Source organism: Pristis pectinata, chromosome 27 (genome assembly GCF_009764475.1).
Source record: "Pristis pectinata isolate sPriPec2 chromosome 27, sPriPec2.1.pri, whole genome shotgun sequence".
Classification (NCBI taxonomy): Eukaryota; Metazoa; Chordata; class Chondrichthyes; order Rhinopristiformes; family Pristidae; genus Pristis; species Pristis pectinata.
Genome location: NC_067431.1, coordinates 23,163,411 through 23,186,722, shown reverse-complemented (window position 1 = coordinate 23,186,722; position 23,312 = coordinate 23,163,411). Strand labels below are relative to the sequence as shown.

Below are 23,312 nucleotides of genomic sequence, written 5' to 3'. Positions count from 1 at the left end.
AGGCAACATTGTGGTGACTCTCTTCTGCACTCTCTCTATTGCTACCACATCCTTCCTGCAGTGTGATATTTTTATAACTTTTGAAGGTAACATAATCTTCTCTCTCAGCAATAGCAATTTAAATACAGTAATGTACTGTATTTAAATACAGTAATTTAATGTGGGAAGGAAGAAGGTTGATGCTGTGAAAAGGCAGGGAAATGTTAAGACAGTCATGTTTACACCACCTTTTTCCCTTCTGCTGGGACTCAGGATTGGTAACTTTGTTTATTATTGTCACATGTACTGAGCTACAGTGAAAAAATTTGTTTTGTATGCCATCCATACTGGGTACTTACTGTGTAACAGGTGAGAAATATGTTTTGGGAATATCCATTTTCTGACAACGAATGAATGAGTTTTCATAAGTGAAATTACAACCTGTCTCGGTATCGCTGAATGGACTCCATCTGGATCTACCTGGTGAAGATCTGAGTGAATATATGGGATTGCTGTTGAACCCTCGTGCTGTTGTCACATCCTAAGTTGTCACGATGAAAAGAAAGGTTGCATGTTGATAAATTGAGCAAAGAACTTCACCATGCAATGAATTCAAGAAGAGTACCGTTTTGCAGCCAAGCACAACTGCCATCTTGTACTCAAAAAGATCCCACCAAAGCATTGAGGTGCTGGTTAACAACGGAGTCCACCTCTCCATCTCTCCCTCTGTATAAGACTTGTTTTTAACCCTAATTCATGACCAAATGGTCACCCACAGTAAAGGACTAGAGTCAACTCTTCATTTGGTTTCCCCTCCTTTGAAGGGACATTAAGGTGCTCCCTAAATATGAGTTGTTGTTGGATGTTGGTAGGTCGAGATCCCATGGGAATGCCTTGCTCCTTTACCAAGGAACTTCAGCTTGAGTAACCGGAATAGGAAAGTTCACAGAGGTCATCTGAGGAATGGACAACACCTTTTCACACCTCCCCTGAAGGGAAGTGCCCCAAACATAAAGACTCTTAACAATTTGTGTTTATATAGTACCCTTGATAAAGCATCCTGAGGTCAAGGAGGAAGATTTTAAGGAGTAGGAGGTGGAGGGTTGAAGACCTTTGGTGGAGGATTTCCAGAGATCAGAGCCTGGGTGACTGGAGACGTGGATTGCAAAAGTAGGATCAAAGTAAGTTGCTTACTTAAGTTAAGAGCAACACACAAAACGCTGGAGGAATTCAGCAGGTCAGGTGGTACCCACGGAGGGAAATGGACAGTTGACGGTTCAAGTCAGTTTGACCAGATGAAGGGTCTCGACCCAAAACATCGACTGTCCATTTCCCTCCATAGATGCTGCCTGACCTGCTGAGTTTCTCCAGCATTTTATGTGTTGGTCCAGATTCCAGTGCCTGCAGTGTCTTGTGTCTCCACTCAAGTTAAGTATTTGTCCAACAGGAAGCTTGATTTTGAGGCTGGAATATAATCTCCAGAACTGAACAGAACCCTAGAATAGTGCAATAACTAAAATGAAATACCCTAAAATATAACCTGTACCTTAAGGACCCATTCCCTCTACGTAAAAAGCATAGGCAGTTCCTATGTGTATGTATCCAGCCAGAAACAACACAGTCAAATTCAAATGCATTGGCATTCAAGCACACAATGCAATTCATCACTTTTGGGGGCATTCTCGCGCGAGATCTGCTTCCAGTTCTCTTCACATTGTCTATTCATTTGATGATGCTGCAATGCAAATCAACAATGATGGTGAATGCAAGATAAATAGAGAATGACAGGGGTTGGGAACCCTTCAAAGGTTCAAAGGACTAAGAACTCAGCAGCTCATCCGAATGTTATGCATTCTTTACCAGCAAGTGAAAGCTAAATATAACACCTTTCAAGTAAATAAACATTTTAAAAAAACAGAGAATGTGAAAACACACAACAGTCCATCAGCCTTGGAGAAAATTAAACAACTGCTTAATACCACAGATGGCGAATCAATTTGAAATAATGACCATTTTCATTTATGTAGTACCTTTAGTGTTCCAAAATGCCCCAAGATGCATCACAAAAGCATTATTGAACATAAGCTGAAGTCAAGCTACAAAGGGAAGTCTTCGGATAGATAACTACCTTCGTCAATATTTTTGGTTGTAAGGAGTCAGTCTAAAAGCAGTTGGGGTGATGGGTGGGAGAGGCAGAGAGAAAGAGAGAGGGGGAAGGAGAGAGAGAGAGAGTGAAAGGAAGAGTGAGGAAAAGAGAGCTACAGAGGCAGAGGTATAGGAAGAAAATGTCAGAGTTTAGTGCTTTCAGCAGATGAAGACATGGAATGAAACGGTGGGGCAATTACATGCAGGAATGGATATGAAAATCAGAAAAACTACAGATGTTAGAAATCTGAAATAAAGGAATAGGTATATTCTATTTAAAGGGAGTCAATATTGGACAAAAGGCACAGGGATGAGGAGTGAACAGGACTTAGTGGAGTTAGGACATGAAGCGTTCGATGAGCCCTGGGTTAGTGAGAATAGAGGGAGGGATATAGATAAAGAAATGAAATAGAACAAGACTGGGCAAAGATGCCTCCACTAGAGATGTCAATATGACTGTGATTATTGCAATTGTTTTCTGAAGGTTTTGCCTTATTGCAGATTTTATATATTTTTTCACTTTAGTGCTAGATACTCCTTCAAAATGCTTCTTAAAATTTACCTTGCCTGCTGTAATATCTCCATCTTCAGTTTAGCACTGCATTTTGTTTGATCATTTATATGAAACTCCTCAGGACTTTCTACTGCATTGATCATTCTCTATTAATGCTTGTTATATATTGTTCACATTTCAGTGAGAAATGTAATCTCTTTGCTGAGAACCAATTCCAGATTCCACATTAGGCCATCAAAATTGGTACTGCAGCTTGTACTGTGTGTGGTTTCTGGGAAGACAGAAGAAAGGGGGTCAGCCCTTTTCTCTTGATCTAGCTATCCAAGCTGGCCAGTGAATACTTGGTGAAAATGAAGGGCATTGATAGGATGAATGCACACAATCTTTTTTCCTGGGGAAAGGAAATCAAAACTTGAGGGCATGGGTTTAATGTGAGAGGGGAGAGATTTAAAAGGGAACTGAGGGGCAACTTCTTCACGCAGAGGGTGGTGCATATGTGGAACGAGCTGCCAGAGGGAGTGGTTGAGGCAGGTACAATAACAACATTTAAAAGGCATTTGGACAGGTACATGGATAGCAAAGGTTTAGAGGGATAAGGGCCAAACACAGGCAAATGGGACTAGTTTAGATGGACATCTTGGTCGGCATGGACAAGCTGGGCTGAAGGGCCTGTTTCTGTACTGTGTAACTCTATGACTACAATAGAATTATGGAGCAAGAAACAAACAGCTGGAGGAGATCAGCAGGTCAGGCAGCATCTGTGGAGGCAAAAGAATAGTTGACGTTTCTGGTCGACGCCCTGCATCAGAATAGAATTGTGCTCAGCTGTGATAACCTCTGTGGTCAAATAGCATGATAACACTCAGCTTACATATTAAGACTGTCCCCCACGAACAAAGAACCAGGGGGCTGAAGCCCAAGGGAAAGAAAACAAGCTCCAGTCAGCAGCTTCAGTTCATGAATGGGAAAGAGAGATAATCAGAAAACAAATCATATTCTGTGCCGTTAGTTGAGCTACATTTTAATTTCCTTCACATACAAAATATTGCCTTTACAACTTGATGCAAATACTTTGTGAAAGGCTCTAAGCTTTCTTATTCCTGCAATGTTAAATGAATCGCTAAATGCGTACAGACAATAACATTGCGTTTTTACATTCCATAAATTGGACCACAGAATTTTAATACTTTGCAAATCAATAAAATCTGGAAGGTGATCTCTCATCCAATGCTGCTCTGAGATAGGAACCATTCTCAATATCGCTGCAGGCAAACCCAAACCACGCATGAGACATGCTCAAACCAAACTCAACCACAGGCTCGATACAGGGGCAACTGTGGAACCAAATGTGATACTTGTAGATTGCGACGGGGGGGGAGGGTGGATATTTGGATAGACAGGATTTCACTCACCTACTAATATGAGGAGGTCATTTGGTCCATAGGCTCTCTGCTGGCTCTGAATCCTGTTCCCTCTCTCCTTACTTCCCTGTAACCCTGCAACTCATTCTCCCTCACAGGCCCATAAGCTCCTCTTTGTGATTCTTTTGCTGCCTACTTACCTTAGGGTGACTTACAGTAGCCAATTAGCCAACCAACATGTTTTATAATGTGGGGGGAAATGGGGCACGTAGCACAGAAACCCATGTGGTCATGTGGAGAAGGTGCAAACTGCATCAGAGGCTAGGGTCAAAGCTAGGTTCCATTAAGGAGATTCTTAAAGCAGTACAGAGCAATGAAGAGAAACACTGTAAATATGAAAAATAAAATCAGTGAATTGCACATCATGCCCACTGCAAAGAAAACAGACATTCTGCTGGTGGAACTCAGTGGGTTGAGCAGCACCTGTGGGGGCAAAGAAATTGTTGGCGTTTCACGTTTGAAACCCTGCATCAGGACTCCTGGAGTCATAAAGCACTACAGCACCGAAACAGGCCCTTCGGTCCATCTAGTCCATGCAGACCTGATCTTCTGCTAGTCCCATCTCCCTGCACCTGGACCATATCCCTCCAAATCCCTCCCATTCATGTACCTATCCAAACCTCTCTTAAATGTTACAATTGAACCCGCATCTACCACTTGCGCTGGTAGCTTGTTCCACACTCACACCACCCTCTGAGTGAAGAAGTTTCCCCTTAGATTCCCCTTATATATTTCACTTTTCACCCTAAACCTATGTCCTCTAGTTCTAGTCTCACCCAAGCTTAGAGGAAAAAGCCTGCATGCATTCACCCTATCTATACCCCTCATAACTTTGTTTACCTCTATAAGATCTCCCCTCATTCTTCTGTGCTTCAGGGAATAAAGTCCTGACCTATTCAACCTTTCCCTATAGCTCAGGTCCTCAAGTCCCAGCAATATCCTTGTAAGTTTTCTCTGCCCTCTTTCAAGTTTATTGATATTTTTCCTGTCGTTAGGTGACCAGAACTGCACACAATACTCCAAATTCGGCCTCACCAAAGTCTTGTACAACTTCAACATAACATCCCAACTCCTGTACTCAATGCCCTGATTTATGAAGACCAAAGTGCCAAAAGCTCTCTTTACGATCCTATCTACCTGTGACGCCACTTCCAAGGAACTATGGATCTGTATTCCCAGGTCCCTTTGTTCTACCACACACCTCAGAGCCCCACCATTCACTGTGTAAGTCTTACCCTGGTTTGTCCTCCCAAAGTGCAGCACCTCACACCTATCTGCATTAAATTCCATCTGCCAGTTTTCAGCCTATTTTCCTGAACCGGACCACTCCACCCCCTCCTCTTTACACTGACTATCTCCCCTCTCCACTCTCAGTCCTGATGCTGGGCCTCGACCCGAAACGTCGACAATTCCTTTCCCCCCACAGATGCTGCTCGACCCGCTGAGTTCCTCCAGCAAGCTGTTTGTTGTTCCAGATTCCAGCATCTGCAGTCTCTTGTGTCTCCTGCTCACTGTCTGTGTACTTCTATTAATAGCATGGTCTGGGTAAACACCTGAACTTGGAAAAACCTTACACGATCCAGATTGGCTTACCAGATCCTTACAGTGGTGATGCTTGTCAGTCCTAATCTAACAGTAATAGGAGTCCAGATATCTGTTGATTGAATTGAATTGATGCTAAAATGCCATCCCTCACACATCTAGCATGAGACGGTCAGCTGTTAGGAGTAATATTTGTGGCCCTCTGACCCCGTCATTTAATAGGAATTCATTACACACACAAAACAGCAAAGCCCAGTGACTGTGGGGGAAGGGTATTTGTCAGTGTTGATATCAGGTGCAGTTGCTTGACAAAAGAAATGTGGCGGTTAATGAGGATTTCTGTGGCCTGAGTTACAGATCTGACACAGTTCATCTCTTATTCTACTCCCGGTCAAGCCAACTAGATAAGCAAAAGGTGGCTGCTATCTTTCTTTCTCTCTGATTCCTTCCCCTGTGCAAGGAAGTGATGTTCTCATTTTACCAGGTCTAATAAAACGCATTGCATTTAAAATTGATAGGGCAGTTAGTTGAACACTGCAAGCCGCAGACACAGCGAAGAAGTTAGGGTGCTCTGACTAGTCTGTGCGTGTAAGTGAATGCTCCCGATACCTCAGTGAACCTCCACTCAACATTCAGCGCCGTGACCTTTAGTCAAGGCAGGACGCATGCAAACCTGTGTCTTTGTTCCAGTGAGCAGAGTCCCTCTGATCTTCTTGACATTGAACAGCTCTGGAAAACCTTCTGATTATACTCTGAATGCTCCGGGCAGCTCCACTTATTTCCTGTACTTTAGGGATATGATTGCCTTTCCATTTATTTTCCAATAAAGCGCAGGGACTAAACAGTAATGGATGACTCCAGTAGATAATGAAACTTTATTGTCCCTAAACTGAATTAATCTCTAGAATGCAGGGAATTGAAATCATCTAAGTGTTTAAAATGTGAACTAGGTTCAAGAGGGGACATTCAGAGAACCTCTTTCCTCCAGGGGGAAAGAGAAAAGGGGCAAAATCTCCAAGTTAAAAGTGGAACCAGAAAGCAATTTTTCACACAAAGAATGTGACTTCTGGATCTTTTGTAGATGCTGAATCTATTGAAGTTTACACATCAGAGAGACAAGCATTTATTTATTCATGGCAATGAGGGATATGCTGTGACAACAACAAAACCCGTATTGAGTTGCAGATCATCTGTGAATAATGAAGCTGGGGAATAATGAGGCTACATGGACCATCTTTTTGTAAGGACTATTCACTCTCCCTGATGCTACTAACTAATCAATATTTGGAAACTTATATTTAATTATATGTACCTGCTGAACGAGGCCCTTGTCTGTACCAATATTATGAACAAAGAGCTCCCTTGCCATTCGTAACATCCTGGTGAACTTCCTCTGCACTCTCTCATGTCAATACTGTAGGGTGATCACCAGAACTCCACACAACATTCCGGCTGTGGCTTAACTAACGATTTATGAAAATGAACCAAATTCTCCCTGTACTTGCATTCTATGCCCTGGCTAATGAAGGCAGGTGTCTTGTATGCCTTCTTCAGCACCCTATCTCTCTGTGCTGTCAATTTCAGAGACCTTTGGACTTGTACACTAAAGTGCCTTAGTTCCTCAATACAAAGGGGTAATACAAAGTTCCTCATGAATGCCTTATCATTCATGATTAATGTCGTACCCTTAATTGACCCACCCGTCAAAATGCATCAACCCACATTTTTCAAGATTAAATTCCATCTGCTATTGCCCTGCCCAATTTGCCAGTTGATGACCATCATTTTGTAGCCTAAGATGATCCCCCTCATGAGAAAAAACGCCACCAATTTTTGTCTTTACTGCAGAATTACATACATCCTATATTGACATCTAAGTCATGGAAATATATAACAAATTGCAAGGTTCCCAGCACCGATCCGTGTGGTACACCACTGGTCACAATCTTCCAATCACAAAAGCAACCTTCCACCATCTTCCTCTGCCTCCTATTACCAAGCCAATGTTGGATCCAATTTGCCAATTTGCCTTGAATCCCATGGGCTCTAACCTTTTGGACCACCCTTCTATGCCTTCCTTCTGTTTCAGCTCCAACTTTTCCTAGATCTGATGAAAGTCATTGACCTGAATGCTAATAGATATTGTCTGACCTGCTGAACATTTCCAGCATCTTCAGTATGTAGGTAAGATATGCTCAAGTGGTGTGGTGCTCAATTACAGAGTGCCAGAGGAACAAAGCCATCCCATTCATTTTGAGCTGTGATATATCAATATCATTCATCTCTATTCACTTGATGTCTACAAAATCTCCATCCTGATGTTACTTTGTGACATCTTTGGTGTTATTTTTCCACTGTAAGTTCATACATCCAAATTTCTAATGAAATCTGTCTTTGCAAACTTTCACTTTGCAGTTACATGCCTTAAACAACACCTCCATGCCTTAAACAACACCTCGCCTTTGTGCCTCCATCACAGTTGGTCCTATATGACCATATCATTGGATTAAGGCTGCAGCCAACAAACAGCCATCTCTCTGCCCCTTCCAACCACCCACTCCGCTCCTTTCCAGGGACTTCCCCCTCCACCTCATTGCCCCCGACTGTCCCTTTACCCTTTGCCTCCTAGCTAATCCTCCACCAACCCTCCACTCCCCTCCACCCTATCCCTACCTCTTTCTCTCTTTTCACTATCCTTCCATATCTAATTCCACCCCCCCCCACCCAACCCATAAGGGGCCAGGTAGTTCGTGGGGAAGACAAATATAAAAACCTCACCCACCTTGGAAAAAAATTCCGTCTGATATTCTTTGAAAAAGGGATAAAATCATCCTCCAGGAATCCACCCAGTGGAACTGGTACTTTTTCTCTTGAAAGATCACAAGATCCTCTTAACATCTTTCCCCAGAATTTTAATTGCACTCCCTGCTGTTGCCAAGTGAAAAGACCATGAAGTCAATGTCTGCAGATCCCAAAAGTTAGTGGGAGAGGTAGAGGAGATGTTTAATGAGGCATACAGGGTACTTGAGTTTATTAGCTGAGGCACAGAATTTCAGAGCAGGGAGGTTATGCTAAAACTGCTTGGAACCCAAAGTGAAAATCAAATAACTGTAGATGCTGGAAATCTGAAATAAAAACAGAAGATGCTAGAACACTCAACCTGAAATGTTAACTCTTTATCTTTCCACAGATGCTGCCTGACCTGCTGAGTGTTTCCAGCATTTTCTGTTTTTATAGAACGGCACAGGAACAGGCCCTTCAGCCCGCAATGTTGTGCTGACCGAATTAAACCGGTGATTAAAGGTCTAACTAAACTAATCCCTTCTCCCTACACAATGTCCATACCCCTCCATTCTCTGCACATTCATGTGCCTATCGAAGAGCCTAATAAATGCTTCTGTTGTATCTGCCTCCACTTCCAACCCTGGCAGTACATTCCAGGCACCCACCACTCTCTGTAAAAAACTTGCCCTGAACATCTTCTTTGAACTTTCCCCCATCACATTAAATGCATGCCCTCTAGTATTAGACATTTCGACCCTGGGAAAAAGATATCGGCTGTCTTTTATTATTGTATAACACCTTTATATGGGTTATGACATGTTATGCACACACTTGGTGACTGGTTTACAGGAAGGATAGGATAGCACTGAGAAGGTTAAGAGGGGATTTATGATAATAGCCTGAACTGCAGAATTGTAGTTATGAAAGGAGACTGACTGGGCTAGGCTTGTTTCCTTTGGTACAGAGGAGACTAAGGCGAGGTTTAATTGGCACGTATATAATTATGAGGCATGGAAATAATAAGGTAGACAGGAAGGATTGGTAACAGAGTGATCAGTAACTGGGAGCCACAAATTCAAGGTGATTGGTAGGAGGATTAGTTGATACATAAGGAGAAAATATTCATCCAAAAAAGAGTAGCAGGGTTGCAGATCTCAACGCCTGAAAGAGTGATGGAGGCAGAAACCTTAATCACATTTAAAATTTCTTCCATGTGATCTTGAAGTGTTGTAACCTGCAAGACCACAGCCCAAGAGCTGGGAAGTGGATATAAACTGAGTGGCACTTCTTCAACTGGCATGGATATGGTGGACTGGATCTCCACCATCACACAATTCTGGCAAAGTGATGCTAGTGGAGTGGAAGCAGTACTAGGGAATTTCCTGGACTTCATCCACACAAGGGAACCAAACCTGTCTACAGTTTCAACAGAGAACACTGTCGGCTGTAAGTTGGAGGCGGGATGGAAGGTGTGTGTATGTGGCTTCACAGCAAACAATTGATGGTTCAGTAATCAAAGCCAAGTTACTGAGAAAACAAAATCCATTTAAGGAGCAGAGGAAATGGAATCCTGATAAAAAAACCCACAGGGACTTTTCCCAATAAAAGCAGGCCAACAGTTCGAGAAAATGGAGCGAGTGGTGGATCATCACAGATGAATTATGCTCCTTGATGTGCTTCTATTACTTAGCAGAGTGGTCACCAGGCAACTGACCCATGAGCTTTACCATTAACAAAAGAGAAGGTAACAACCGTATGGGGTTATCACCTCCTGCAGTTGCACATCACCCTGACTTGGAAATGCATTGCCGTTCCTTCATCACTGGATTTCAATCCTGGACATCCTGCCCCACAGCACTGTACACCACCTGCCCCACAAGGACTTCAGCAGTGCTACTGGGTGACTCTCTACCACTTTCTCAAGGTCCTTTAAGGACAGTTAATAAATGCTGGCCAAGACTTGACTGACAGGAGAACCATCCAATCATCTCCACTTTTGCTGGGAACTACCTTGTAACCCCACCAGCCTTTTGAAATATGCATAACTAAAGGCATTATATAAAGGGGTTGGGAGCCTGGATCATCTGATTTGACATTCACCTGCCACTAATGGTTTGATTACAGTGACCATCAGCCTGCAGGGGTGGTCACATGACCAGCTAATGATGTCACCAGTGAGGACACACCCCTCCACTGATGACTGTGTGGCTTTTCTTGCTTAGATATTATTAGTTTTTAAAATGGTGAATTTGCCGCTGGCTCCAGAGTACTCCAAATGGGAGACAGTGACTGATGTTGGTAATTTTTCCATTCCTTGTATCCCAAACAATTTCTAACTTTGGCCCAGAAGTGATCAGCGTAGTTAAGAAATAAGATTAGGGTTGCCCTTGCCAGCTTCTTAATTTCATCTGCCTTCAGTGCTTTTCTATGGGAGGGAGGGAAGTTTTGTGTGATTTATTATATATTCTGCTCTGAAAAGATTAACCAGCAGCGCATTTCCAGCTAAACCTGGCGAGCATTTTTGTCTCCATCATGAACAGCCAATGTGCCAAAGTAACCTTTCCATCAACCCTCTTGGTTTTATCATAAGTGAAACAACCACTCCCTCGCTACATTGGATTTTTATTTCTGGCAGTGTGTTGCCTTAAGGGGAATGGCAAACTGCATCAAAACAGATTATGGTGCCAAGTATGCCCAAAGTTAGTAACAAATCAAAGAAACAGACCTTCCCTTCAATGTAAAAGCACTGAAGGCAGATAAAATTCAGAAAATACCATCGTCCTATTTCTTAATTACATTGATCATTTTTGCCTAAAAAATAATACATACCATTATGAAAATGTACATAAAAACTTGTAAATTAATTTTAATGATGGAACAAAGAAATATTTTCTAGAGCTAATTGACCTAAGTGGCTGATTTTTGGCTCTGATTTTGCATTCTGACCTCAATTTCTGTCCCTGAATAAATTTAGAACAGTAGCTTCAAGCTCCCAGCTTTCCTATCTTTGTCCATCTATTGTTTAATCTGTCTTCCATCCGTTATATACATATATCTTTATTTCCAGAAAGCCTTTACTCCCTCCTTTCCTTCATTTTGCCTGAATCCCAGACTGACGTAGAGATCCCATTCCTTCTTCATAGAACACAGAACAATAAACACTGGAACAGGCTCTTCGGCCCACCAGGTTTGTAACGACCATGATGCCAATTTAAGCTGCACATCTGCCTGCACATTGTCTATATCCCTCCATTCCCTGCCTGTTCATGCATCTGTCTTAAAGCCTCTTAAACGTTGCTATTGTATCTGCTTCCACCGCCTCCCCTGACAGTGTGTTTCAGGCACCTACCACTCTCTGTGTAAAGAACTTGCCTCATAAATCTCCTTTAAACTTTCCCCCCTCACCTTAAAACCATGCCCTCTAGTACTCGACGTCTGCACCCTGGGAAAAAGACTCTATCTCCACTATCAGTGGTGCTACCTTCTTGGATGAGATGATAAACTGAAGCTCCTTTTGGTCTTTTAGGAGGGCAATAATGATCCCAGGACATAAATAAGAACAGGAGGACCTCTCCTGGCCAATGCCGATCTCCCAATCAACAGTGTATCAATTCATCATTTCATTGTGGTTTTGGGAAGCTAGATATGTATAACTTGGTTGCTTTGCTTCTGACATTACAACTATGACTGCACTTCTAAGGTACTTCATCATGCTGGGATGACCAAAGGCTGTGAAGGGTGCTACAGAAATGCAAGTACTTTTCTCTCTGAGTTTATACCCACTTGTGATGTAAATTGGCCACAAATGCCCAAGGGCATCAAAGCTTCCAGAGCCCACTACCCTGTGACTGCACACTCAGGTCTAATGCTGCTAAACTGAATCACGTTTCCATCATTACTGCTTCCAGGAGTTCCTTTACTTCCACATGAAACATTAGCCACTGTTCCCCATTGACTGGCTTCAGTCTATGAAAAGTGATCCCTATTTAACCAACTCCTCTGAAATATTTGGCCTTGCATTGGATTACCTGAGTGCTAAAAAAAGAAAGGCCTTACATTTTACAGGATCTTCCCCACATAGTAAACCAACACACAGCAACATGTCATAAACTCCTTCTGTAAAGAACCTTTCTTGTAATTCTGCTTACCTTTGCCCTTGTCTGAGTCACTGGTGCAAAAACTCTCGAGCACAACCTCACTTCCTGTTAGCGTCTTAGATATGGGCAGTCAATGGGCTGAATGGCCTCTTCCCATGATTTTTTGACCATTTATTGAACCATTTTTGGATTGATCTACATACCATGAGCATTCCATTATTAGTTAAATCAGTGTGTCTGCTGCAGCTTTGCATATTCTATTGAAGGGAAGAAGTTCTTGCTAAGGTGCATGTTGGAACATAAGAAATAGGAGCAGGAGTGGGCCAAATGGCTCCTTCAATCTGTTGCGCCATTCAAGGAGAGCAAGACTAGGTCCTCTATCTCTTGCCCACATCCTTACCATCACTGTGACATCCAAAGATCTATCAACCTCACCCCTGAACATACTCAACAAGTGATCATCCACAGTGCTCACAACCCTCCGACAAGAAGCTCCGAAAAGACTGACCCTTATCCTGTTCCCAGTCCTAGAATCAGGCTGTCAGCCTTTACCTTGTCATTGCCTCTCAGGATCTCAATACCAGCCTGAGCTGAATACCTCTGAGACATCACACATAAGTTAAAAGTTCCACTTCTGCATTTGTTACATTTTACAGATGAGAACTTCACTGGTGATAAGAAAGTAATATTTCTACCCCATGGATTTACAACGGTGACAATCTGTGGTAGTCATAGTACTGGAAAAGTTACACAGTTCATCACTGGCTAATGTATGAGGCCAATAGCCAGTGAGTGATGGGTTCACTCCCACTAGGGCAAACTATGATAATAATTTTATAAATGCACTAATTTTACACGGTAGAATGATTGAGGAAACTTTTGAGTTATTAGGAAGAAAAGTCCTGATTCATGAATGTTCTTCAGGTAGGGGAGCCTGAATGTAACGTGGTCTGAACTACATGAGACTCCAGTTTCTCACCACATTGCTAATTTTTAAATAGCCGCCGTAAGTCGAGCCTCTTGTAATTCATGCTGTAAAGACTAAAAAAATAGAATAGTTTGGACCTCTTGGCATTGTCTGCTGCCATTAAATCCGAGCGAAAAACATAATCACAGCTCCACCAGTTCTTTTTATTTTGCACTGATTTGCGAGAAGAAGGTTCATTGCTGAAGTCCAGCTACCTGAGAAGATGCAAAGACCACCTCACCTCTGGCTAAGGACCGGAGCCCATGACTGGATGGCTTCTCAATAAATAAAAGGTTCGACTATAACTTTTCCAATGTTATGATTGCCACAGATGGTCACTGTTGGAAATCCATGTTACTTTCTTATCATTTATCCATAAATTGTATCAAATACTGGAGTCCATGACTGGACCAGTTCTGAATAAATGCAAAGACCAATGGAGTTTATATGAAAAGAAAGCCAATCAATTTCAACAAACTCTTATACTGAGAGCAAATCTGCAAGATGCCATTCCAGGTAAACACTGTGGGCAGGAATAAGCCAAGCCACAAATATTTTACCTTTAGTCATTCACTTTGTAGCCCCTGGGTAGCCTGTGGCATTAGTTCCAGACTCTCTTCTGCTTCTTCATAGTAAAAATTACACGCACATTTCTTTCAGAAAGATATGGAAAATGAAGCAGGAAGTGTATTCATGCCTCTAAGCAATGCCCAGAGCATATTTTTTTTAATATTCACAACAGAGATATTAAAAGGGAGAGAAATCCAGAGTTCCAATCGCTTCATCATCTCTCCGCTTGAACGTACGAACACTGGGACACCAGTGGACCACTTGGCTCCTTGATCCCGTTTTTCTATTTCTGCAAGTGGAGCAGTTGGCAAGGTGTCTGTTAAATGTGCCCACCTGGGACCCGAGCCCCTTTAGACTCCCAGGCCTTACTTTAACTAGCTAGGCATGAATTCTGCCCACATTCAACAGTAAGCAATGTATCTTGGAGACAGGGAAATCAGAGAGTTAATAATGAGAAAGCAATGGTCTAGAATTTCAGAAGGAAACTTTAGAAGATAAAGTATGTTTACCTCTTTCAACCTTGGCTTCCCTTGCACCCAGTTATTCTGACCAATGAGAACCAGGTGTCACATGCAGCATTCTAAAGTTAAAGTGAGATGAGCAGGCCCTGAACTTTAGCCAAGCCCTCTGCATGGTGCAAGGGCCTCACTGGCTGGCTGAAACTTGCCCAATGAAATCGTTAGAGCTAGAATCTCAGCAAGATCTCCAGGGTAACTTTAACATCCAGCACGTCATTCTCATTGGGACCAAGGTATTAAAATCAGGGCTCAGTAATCCATCGTTTATGCCCTTATTCACATCTTTTTCAGCAAAGCCAGTAGTGAGCAGAACAACAAAGGGGTTGAAATTCATCCTTGTCATTGATAAATACTCAAGGTAGCAGTGGCACATTGTAGCCCATTGGAACAAAGTTGACTATAATTCACCACTGCTTCTACACAGCACATTGAGGATGAATTTCCAGGCAATTATACCTAAAACAAATTATTTCAACAAGGGGTGCCAACACTTCACTTCCCCATTATAATTGACTTCATGGGCCACAGTATTGTAAGGCAAGTACAAGCAAAGGTTTGGATCACATTGGCAGCCTCTTATTCAATTAGTGCCATAGCTTACAACAATGAAATGGGAGCAGGAGAAGGCTAAACATCCCCTCAAGCCTGCTTTGCCCTTCCATTAGATCATTAATGATCAGGTCATTGGTGTCAACTCCATGTTCCCTCCTTCTCCCTGTAGTCCTTGATTTCTCCCATAGACTAATCATCTATCTGTCTTAGCCTTGAATACGTTTATTGACTCAGCCCCACTGTTCTCTGGGATAGTGGTCCTTACCCTGAGACTAAGCTTCCTAGTTCTAGATACCCCCACCAGGGACAATGTTCTCTCACCATTTGCCCTCCCAAGCCCCCTCAGATGCTTTGGTGCTTCACCTCCCATTCTTCTAAACTCCAGAAGTATAAACCCACCCTGCTCAATCTTCCCCATTGGACTAGAGAGTCATAGAACCTGGAGAAAGGCCCTTCGGTCCACATCTGAGTTAATCATTAATCACCCACCTACACATCCCATTTTATTCTCCACACTTTCACACCACACTCTCCAAATTCTACCACTTACCTACACACCAGGGGCAAGTTATAGCAGCCAATTAACCTACCAACCTACACGCCTATGGCAGAACCAGAGGAACTCCATGGGGGCCACAGGGACAGCAATGGAGGTCAGGATTGAACCTGGGTCACTGGAGCTGCAAGGCAGCAGCTTTACCAGCCACGCTACCGTGCTGCCTTCCCTATACGAGGACAAACCTCTACACATTCCTCCTGATGTGGCCTCCTCAAGGCGCTGTTGTAACAAGACCTTTCCTTACTCTTGTAATACAAAGATATATGGATTAGTAGGTTAATTGGCCACTGTCGATTGCCTAGTAAGTGAGTGGTAAAATCAGGAGGTAGTTAATGAGAATGTGGGGGGAACAAACAATGGGATTTAGTGTAGGATTAGTGTCAATGCTGGTTGATGGTTGGTGCATGCTCGGTGGGTTGGAGGACACACTTCCATGCTCTGTCTCTCTATGACACTCCTTTTCAATGCTACACATGCCTAATTAATTATTTTCTGTACCTGCATGCAAGGTTCCTTTGTTTCCTTTACAAGGACACCCACATCTCTCAATGAACTAGCATTTATTAGTCTCTGTCTTGGAGGGATTAATATTCAGGAGAAGTTAGGCAGAATTCATGTGGCAATTTCTTCATGGCAATCAAACCTTCTGTGCCGCAGCCTGGATGGAGATGAAGACATACACTGCTTTTATATGCAAACTCAGATTTTAATATCAGTAATCCAATTAAGGGAAAAATTTTATCAACAAGTCATATTTGAGAGAGAAGGGATTTTAGTGATTGGTGTAGGTAATTAATTGCCTGCTCGTAATTAATTGCTGGGTTGGCCTCTTCTCTATCTCTGCTTCTGTGTGTTTGCTGTCTTTTGTTGGCCTATGTGTGAGAAAGGCAGTAATGTCATTACTAAACAGGAAATTACTGCTGAGTAGATGTTCTTCTAATTCACTAGTGGAGGATTAATAAAGAGGTATTTGTGTCTGATAAACTGGGGCTGGGCATTGTTAAACCAGACTTGAACGCACTTACCTTTTGGCCTTGGGAATCATCACCTGACCACCAAGACAAGAAGTGGATTGGCTGGAGTGGAAAGGATGGAGTTCGGGTAATTTTGGATGATGAAGGTGACAATAGAGCAGCCGATGTCTCCCAAGTTGTGAGAGAGACGGAGGCAGGTGGGGAAACGGAACTTCTTATTTTGGCATCACAACCTTCACCTAACTTGCTGGACAACTACCACACTGGACTGACTGGAATGCTGGTTTGACACTTTGCCTGACATTGGTCTCCATGTCAATAACGTTAATACTGGGTTCTACTAGATTCCCCACTAGGAAATCTATCTGCCTCGTCTTGCATGTCTTAGGATTTCTCTTTCCAAATTGCAGTCAAGGAACTTGTTGTGGTGACATGGACTTGCCTCTCATTTTAGCACTTGGGGCATTCAGTGATCATGAGACAGCTGTATCCTTGATGATCATCACACATCATATTTTGGGAGAACAAAAAGCCAAATCTTCCACATATAAAATCACCCTCTCAATAACCCCCCTCACCTACACGGTAGTGTATGAGCAGGCATGGTGGTGTAGCGGTTAGCGTAACGCTTTACAGCGCCAGCAACCCGGGTTCAAATCCGGCCACTGTCTGTAAGGAGTTTGTATGTTCTCCCCGTGACTGCATGGGTTTCCTCCGGGTGCTCCGATTTCTTCCCACATTCCAAAGACGTACAGGTTAGGAAGTTGTGGGCATGCTATGTTGGCGCCGGAAGCGTGGCGACACTTGTGGGCTGCCCCAGAACACTTTACGCAAAAGATGCATTTCACTGTGTGTTTCAATGTACATGTGACTAATAAAGAGATTGTATCTTATCTTACATGTGTGACAAGTGAAATACCATATTAATTACACTTATTATGCTATTTGCAACCACCAGCTTGAAGTGAGCCCAGACCTACACGTCAGTCAGAGATCATTAGTGATACCCGCAACCTTAAAGGAACTGCTCTGAAAAGGAACTGCTCTGAGGAACAAAGGAACTGGGGCAGGTTGTTCAAAACTGCCGGGGGCTGTGGTGCCATTTAATTAGTTCTCAATTAATCTGGACTTCACTCCATTTTCATTCCCTCTGCTCCAAACCCTCCAACACTTCCACGGCCAATAAAAAATGATTGAGTTTAGTCTTGAAAACTCCTATTGTTCCCCAGATTTCTACAGTGATTTGTGAACGCTTTTCCTGATCTCCCTCCTTAGCTCGGACTGTAAAATGGTTTTCTCTTGTGCATGACTCTTTTACCAAAAGCGGGGCAGGCTTGAGGGGCCTACTCCTGCCCCTTGTGTTCTCACTGTTTATCCTTTCCTTTTGAAATACCTCAATCAGCCCACGCGTCACTCTCCTGCATTCACAGGACATACTATCATTGTGGATTGATCATTATTACCTGCGGCACATTGAACAACTTCAAATAATCTTCCTGTAAGAAACCAATGGAAAGGGATCCCACTGGGGATCCAGTGCACACTCAAGTAAACTAATGAGAAAAAGGATTAATTACAAGGAAGATAAATGTAAGAGGAATAATACATAGACACATTTATATTGTGCCACTCGTGGCCCTGAGACATTTTTACAGCCAATGAAATAATTTAGAGGTTTCACCGCTCTTGTAATGTGGGAAATACGGCAGCCAATTTGCACACAGCAAAATCCCACAGACAGCAATGTAATAATGACCAGATGATCTGTTGTAGTTATGCTGGTTGGAGGCCTGGACATTGGACTCTCCTTCAAAGTATTATTATGGTATATTCTCGATCATAATAGGAGGGGCCTCGGTCCAACACCTCAAGCAAAAGCAGTACCTTTGAGAGTGCAGTACTCCCTTCGCAGTGCACTGGGTCCCAATACACAACCTGCTGGCTCTGAGGCAAATTCTCTGGAGCGACAGAGGATGAGAGGAGACTTGAGAGAGGTGTATAAGATTATGAGAGGCGTAGACAGAGCAGACAGCTAGCTCCTTTTTCCCAGGGTGGCAATGGCCAATGCCAGAGGACATCCATTTGAGGTGAGTGGAGGAAAGTTTAAGGGAGATGTCAGAGGTAGGCTTTTTTTACACAGAGAGTGGTGGGTGCCTAGAATGTACTACCGGGGGTGGTGGTAGAGGCTGATACAACAGCGACATTTAAAAGACTCTTAGATAGGCACGTGGATGTAAGAAAAATGGAGGGTTATGGGCTGTGTAGGAGGGAAGGGTTATATTGATCGTGGAGTAGGTTTATATAGATTGGCACAACATCGTGGGCTGAAGGGCCCATACTGTGCTGTGCTGTACTGTTCTATATTCTATGTTCTACATCCTGAGACAAAGGTTGATACTGGTGTCCTCCTCAATAAGTTGATGTTTAATAATGGGAAATAATCTTCCAATGGTAATCATGAATATACAAAGCTTTACAATGCAGAACTAATTTACGTGGACCAGGTAATGTCCATCTCCAATAAGAGAGGTTCTAATACCCGTTCTTACATCCAGCATCATTAGTGTTGCTACATCCCCCAAGATAACATTCTGGGACTCACAAATGACTGGGAACTTGACTGGACTTGCCATGTGAAGACTGACGAGACAAGAGCTGGTCACGCACTGTGTAGCCTAAAATAAATATGTCACCTCCTTACCACTCAAAGACTTTCCACCTCTGCAAATCGCAAGTCAGGAGTGTGATGGAATAAACTCCACTTTCCTGCTTGAGTGCAGCCCCAGCAACACTTAGAACCATGTAGAACAATGTAAGCTGCTTGACTGGCTCACCCCCATCACTGCTTCCGCCATCAGAGCAAAGTGTCCGCAGTGTCTACAGTCAACAGCGACACTGCAGTTACTCACTTGATTCCACCTCCCAAACCTGTGATTCCTACCACCAAGAAAGACAAGGACAGCAGATACACAGGTTGCAGGTTCCCTTCCAAGACAGACACCATCCTGATTCAGAAACAGATTACTAATCTTCCATTGTTTCTCGGTCTAAATCCTGGATCTCCCTAACCAACGACACTGTGGAAGAATCTTCACCAGAACGACTGCCCTGGTTCAAGACGGTGGCCCACCACCACCTTCTTACCTGGGGCTGGCCCTTCCTACAACATCCACACAAAAAAAAAGAAACAGAATCTAACATTGTGATGCTTCGCTGCTCGTCAAGCACTTGAGAAAGATTCTCTGGAACACAAGATCCAGAGGGCAAAGGAAATTCCAAGGAAAGATTTACTGTTCCTGAGACTGTTCAACCACAACATATCCCTGTATCAGTACTATTCAGGAGCTCCGATCTAATTTGTAGTTGAAATATTCAGGATCAAGAAGACCAAGTAAGATCTTGCAAAGTAAAAATGATCACAGAGATTCCCTCCAACCTCACCAACCTCCCCCCACTGCCACCTCTCTTCCCCACAACATTACACTTTACCCCAAAGGATTCAGAAGCATGTGTCCTTTAAGACACTCAACCTGCACCCTCTGAGTGAAGCCAGTACTGTGCGCAGAGATCACGTTGAGAGACTCTGCTTAGGGTATTACACATGTAAATCTCATTCCCAGCAATATTCTTGCCAGTGACTGGGGTCAGAAGATTTTCAGCCACATGATCAGACCTAATAAAACTATCTTGTTGAAGATTATATCTAGACTGAATGTGCAGTCCCAGAAAAATAATTCCTCTATTTAGGATTTCCATGACCAAATAGAACAGGCTTTATCATAACCAAAAAGACAGTACAGGTCGTCCGACAGCAATGTTTTTATCCACCCAGGCTTTTGTGTAGAAATGTGATGATAAAAACCAAGGACGCTGGTAACACTTAATGATGATTTCAAGATTATGAAGAGGATTGACAAGGCTGAACATACACAATAGTGAAGAGTTCAAATAGCAGCAGCATGACTTGTAAGAAACAGTGGGCAGAATTTTTTCTAACCATAATAATAGATCAATGGATATCAGGAAACCTCATTCAATTGGACGGCATTAATAGATTCAAGAGACAAATTAATGGGCCTTATGAACAAAATGATTTGAGGGCTAAGTCGAGAGGATAGAAAGACAGCACTATTTATTAATAAAGGTTTGATGGGAGTAAAGTCTTTTACTTGTTAACAAAAAAATGTCCTTCTTCACAGCTAATAAAGGGAAGATTTTGTATCGGGTAGAATATCACGGTTTAACATCATTGTTCTTGTGAGTTACATCTATTTAAAAAAAATGAAATCAAATCGCATTGAAGCAAGAAATTCCATCAATTGTGACAGATTAGGTAGTGCAGGAGTGAAACATTCCCCCTTTATCGTTCTGGGCCGCACTGGTGGGTGGAGGGAGTATTATGGTCAGGATCTAAAGCAGAGCCTGCAGGTGGAGTCCTAGGAAGGCTTTGAGGCCTCAGCTTTCAGAGCTGGACAGCAGGGACTCTGAACTGGATGGGAGCAGAATGTTCTACCTGTCCCCTCGTCTCCATTTGCACCTGTCAGGGCCAATGGCACCTCTAACCAGGACCCACTGCCGTCTTCCACCAGGTGACAGTGTTGAGCAGCTGGAGGAGAAAGGAGAGTATTGAGGGTTACTCCCTGAACTCGCACAGAAACACTGCCACTGTGGAACTGAACCTCAGCAAATATCGCAGTGAAATAAAATTAGATAAAGTATTACCAAGGAATATCAAATAAAATGCTGGAGGAACCCAACGGGTCAGGCAGCATTGGTGGAGGGAAATGGACAGTCGATGTTTTTTGGTTGAGACCCTTCATCTGGATTGGAACGCTACCAAGGAATGTTACACTGACTGCAACATGGTCCCACACCCTTTGCAACTCTCGAGTACACATCAGGTTAGAGATGTTATGCCCAGACTCACCTTCATCAGATGTATTGGCGATGTCTTCCAATATGTCACCAACTTTGGGTTACTTTGAAAGCCAGTGATCGCCATTATGAGGGCAAATCTAGTAACTACCTTATGCACAGCAAGATCCCCCAAACAGCAAGGAAAAATGTCCTTGGAATGTTAATGACAGGGGTATGGTTTCTGGATTCTTTTGGGAGCTGACTCTGCACGTCCAGTCATCAATGACATTGGATTCATGAAGATACAAAGTACATAGGGTGTCCCATGCCACATGGTTTACTGCATTGCAACTGAGGGGAGAACCAAACTCCTCATTTCTAAGGTGGAATTTCATGGGTTGTTGGGATTTTATTTTGTTTTACCAAATTATTTTTTAATTTATTCTTTCACAGGATGTGGAAGTTGCTGGCAGTGCAGGCATTTAGTACCCTACTTTAGTTGCCCCTAAACAGATGAGGCTGCCAAGAACCAAACGTGCAGCTTCTGTGAATAGGTGCCACCTCACAAAGGCTGAGGTGGCACCGATCTGATGAAATGCCATCAACCTGAAACATTAACTCTGTTTTTCTCTCCACTGATGTTATTTGAACTGCTGAACAGTTCCTAGAGTAATACAGCACAGAAACAGGCCCTTCGGCCCAACTCATCCATGCTGACCTATATCTAGTTGTGTTTGATGTCCAACTGAACCATCAAAATCCAGCCACGTCCTCAGTGTAATATTTCATCAGAATGGTGCTTGACCCAGACATAAGATAGTTATTACTGTGCCAAAATGTGCAAAAACAAAATGTGGCAATGTAGTTGTGACAAAATGCTAAAGACAGATGCTTCCAAATACAAACAGAATGAATATCAATGTTTAGGATTAACACCTCCAAATACCTCTGATTGAACTGCCCCCATTGTCACCAGGAATCCAGGCCAATGTAATGGAGGAGGCAGAAGTTCGAGACACTGTCAGACGAGGCTGGTCAGGTGGTACTAGGAAAGAGCAAGTAAACTGTAAATGAAATACTCTGAAATTGTCACATTTATCAAATTTAGCAAGGTTTGAGGTACAATGGGTTACAGACAGAAGGGTGATCATATTGAAATAATTAAGATCCTAAGGGGGCAGGCACGGTGGTGTAGCGGATAGCGTAAAGCTATTACAGCGCCAGTGACCTGGGTTCAATTCCCGCCGCCGTCTGTAAGGAGGTTGTACGTTTTCCCCATGTCTGCATGGGTTTCCTCCAGGTGCTCCGGTTTCCTCCCACGTTCCAAAGACGTACGGGTTAGGAAGCTGTGGGCATGCTATGTTGACACTGGAAGTGTGGCGACACTTGCGGGCTGCCCCCAGAACACTCTACGCAAAAGATGCATTTCACTGTGTGTTTCAATGTACATGTGACTAATAAAGAGATCTTATCTACGTTTCCACTAGTCTGGGAGTTTTGAATAAGAGGATGTGGTTACAAGATTAGGGGGTGGTCCTTTTAAAACTGGCACATAAGAATGGCAACACGGGGTGGTGAATCGCGGGAATTCTCGGCTCTGAAAGGTTCTGGAGGTTGGATCACTGGACATTTTTATAGATAGATTTGGGGAACTGGCACAGAAGAGGAGTTGAGGCCTGGGGCAGATCACCCACGATCATATTGAATGATGGGACAGGTGACTCCTCCTGCTCCTAGTATCTTGTGTTCTTGAAACCTCTTACATTTATGGACCACTAGCTTTCATCCAACCCAAATGATGAGATGGAACTCTTGTCAGCAGGCTATGGGTCC

At 43.1% G+C, this 23,312-nt stretch overlaps 1 protein-coding gene across 1 annotated transcript in view; it reads right to left on the bottom strand.

Annotated features, from left to right (window-relative positions):
* Positions 1-23,312, bottom strand: part of LOC127583633 (cell adhesion molecule DSCAML1) — a 506,127-nt gene that overhangs the window by 46,022 nt on the left and 436,793 nt on the right. Inside the window, 1 exon segment of the mRNA XM_052039813.1 lies at positions 22,426-22,524. Within this exon segment, the coding sequence (XP_051895773.1) occupies positions 22,426-22,524 (99 nt within the window).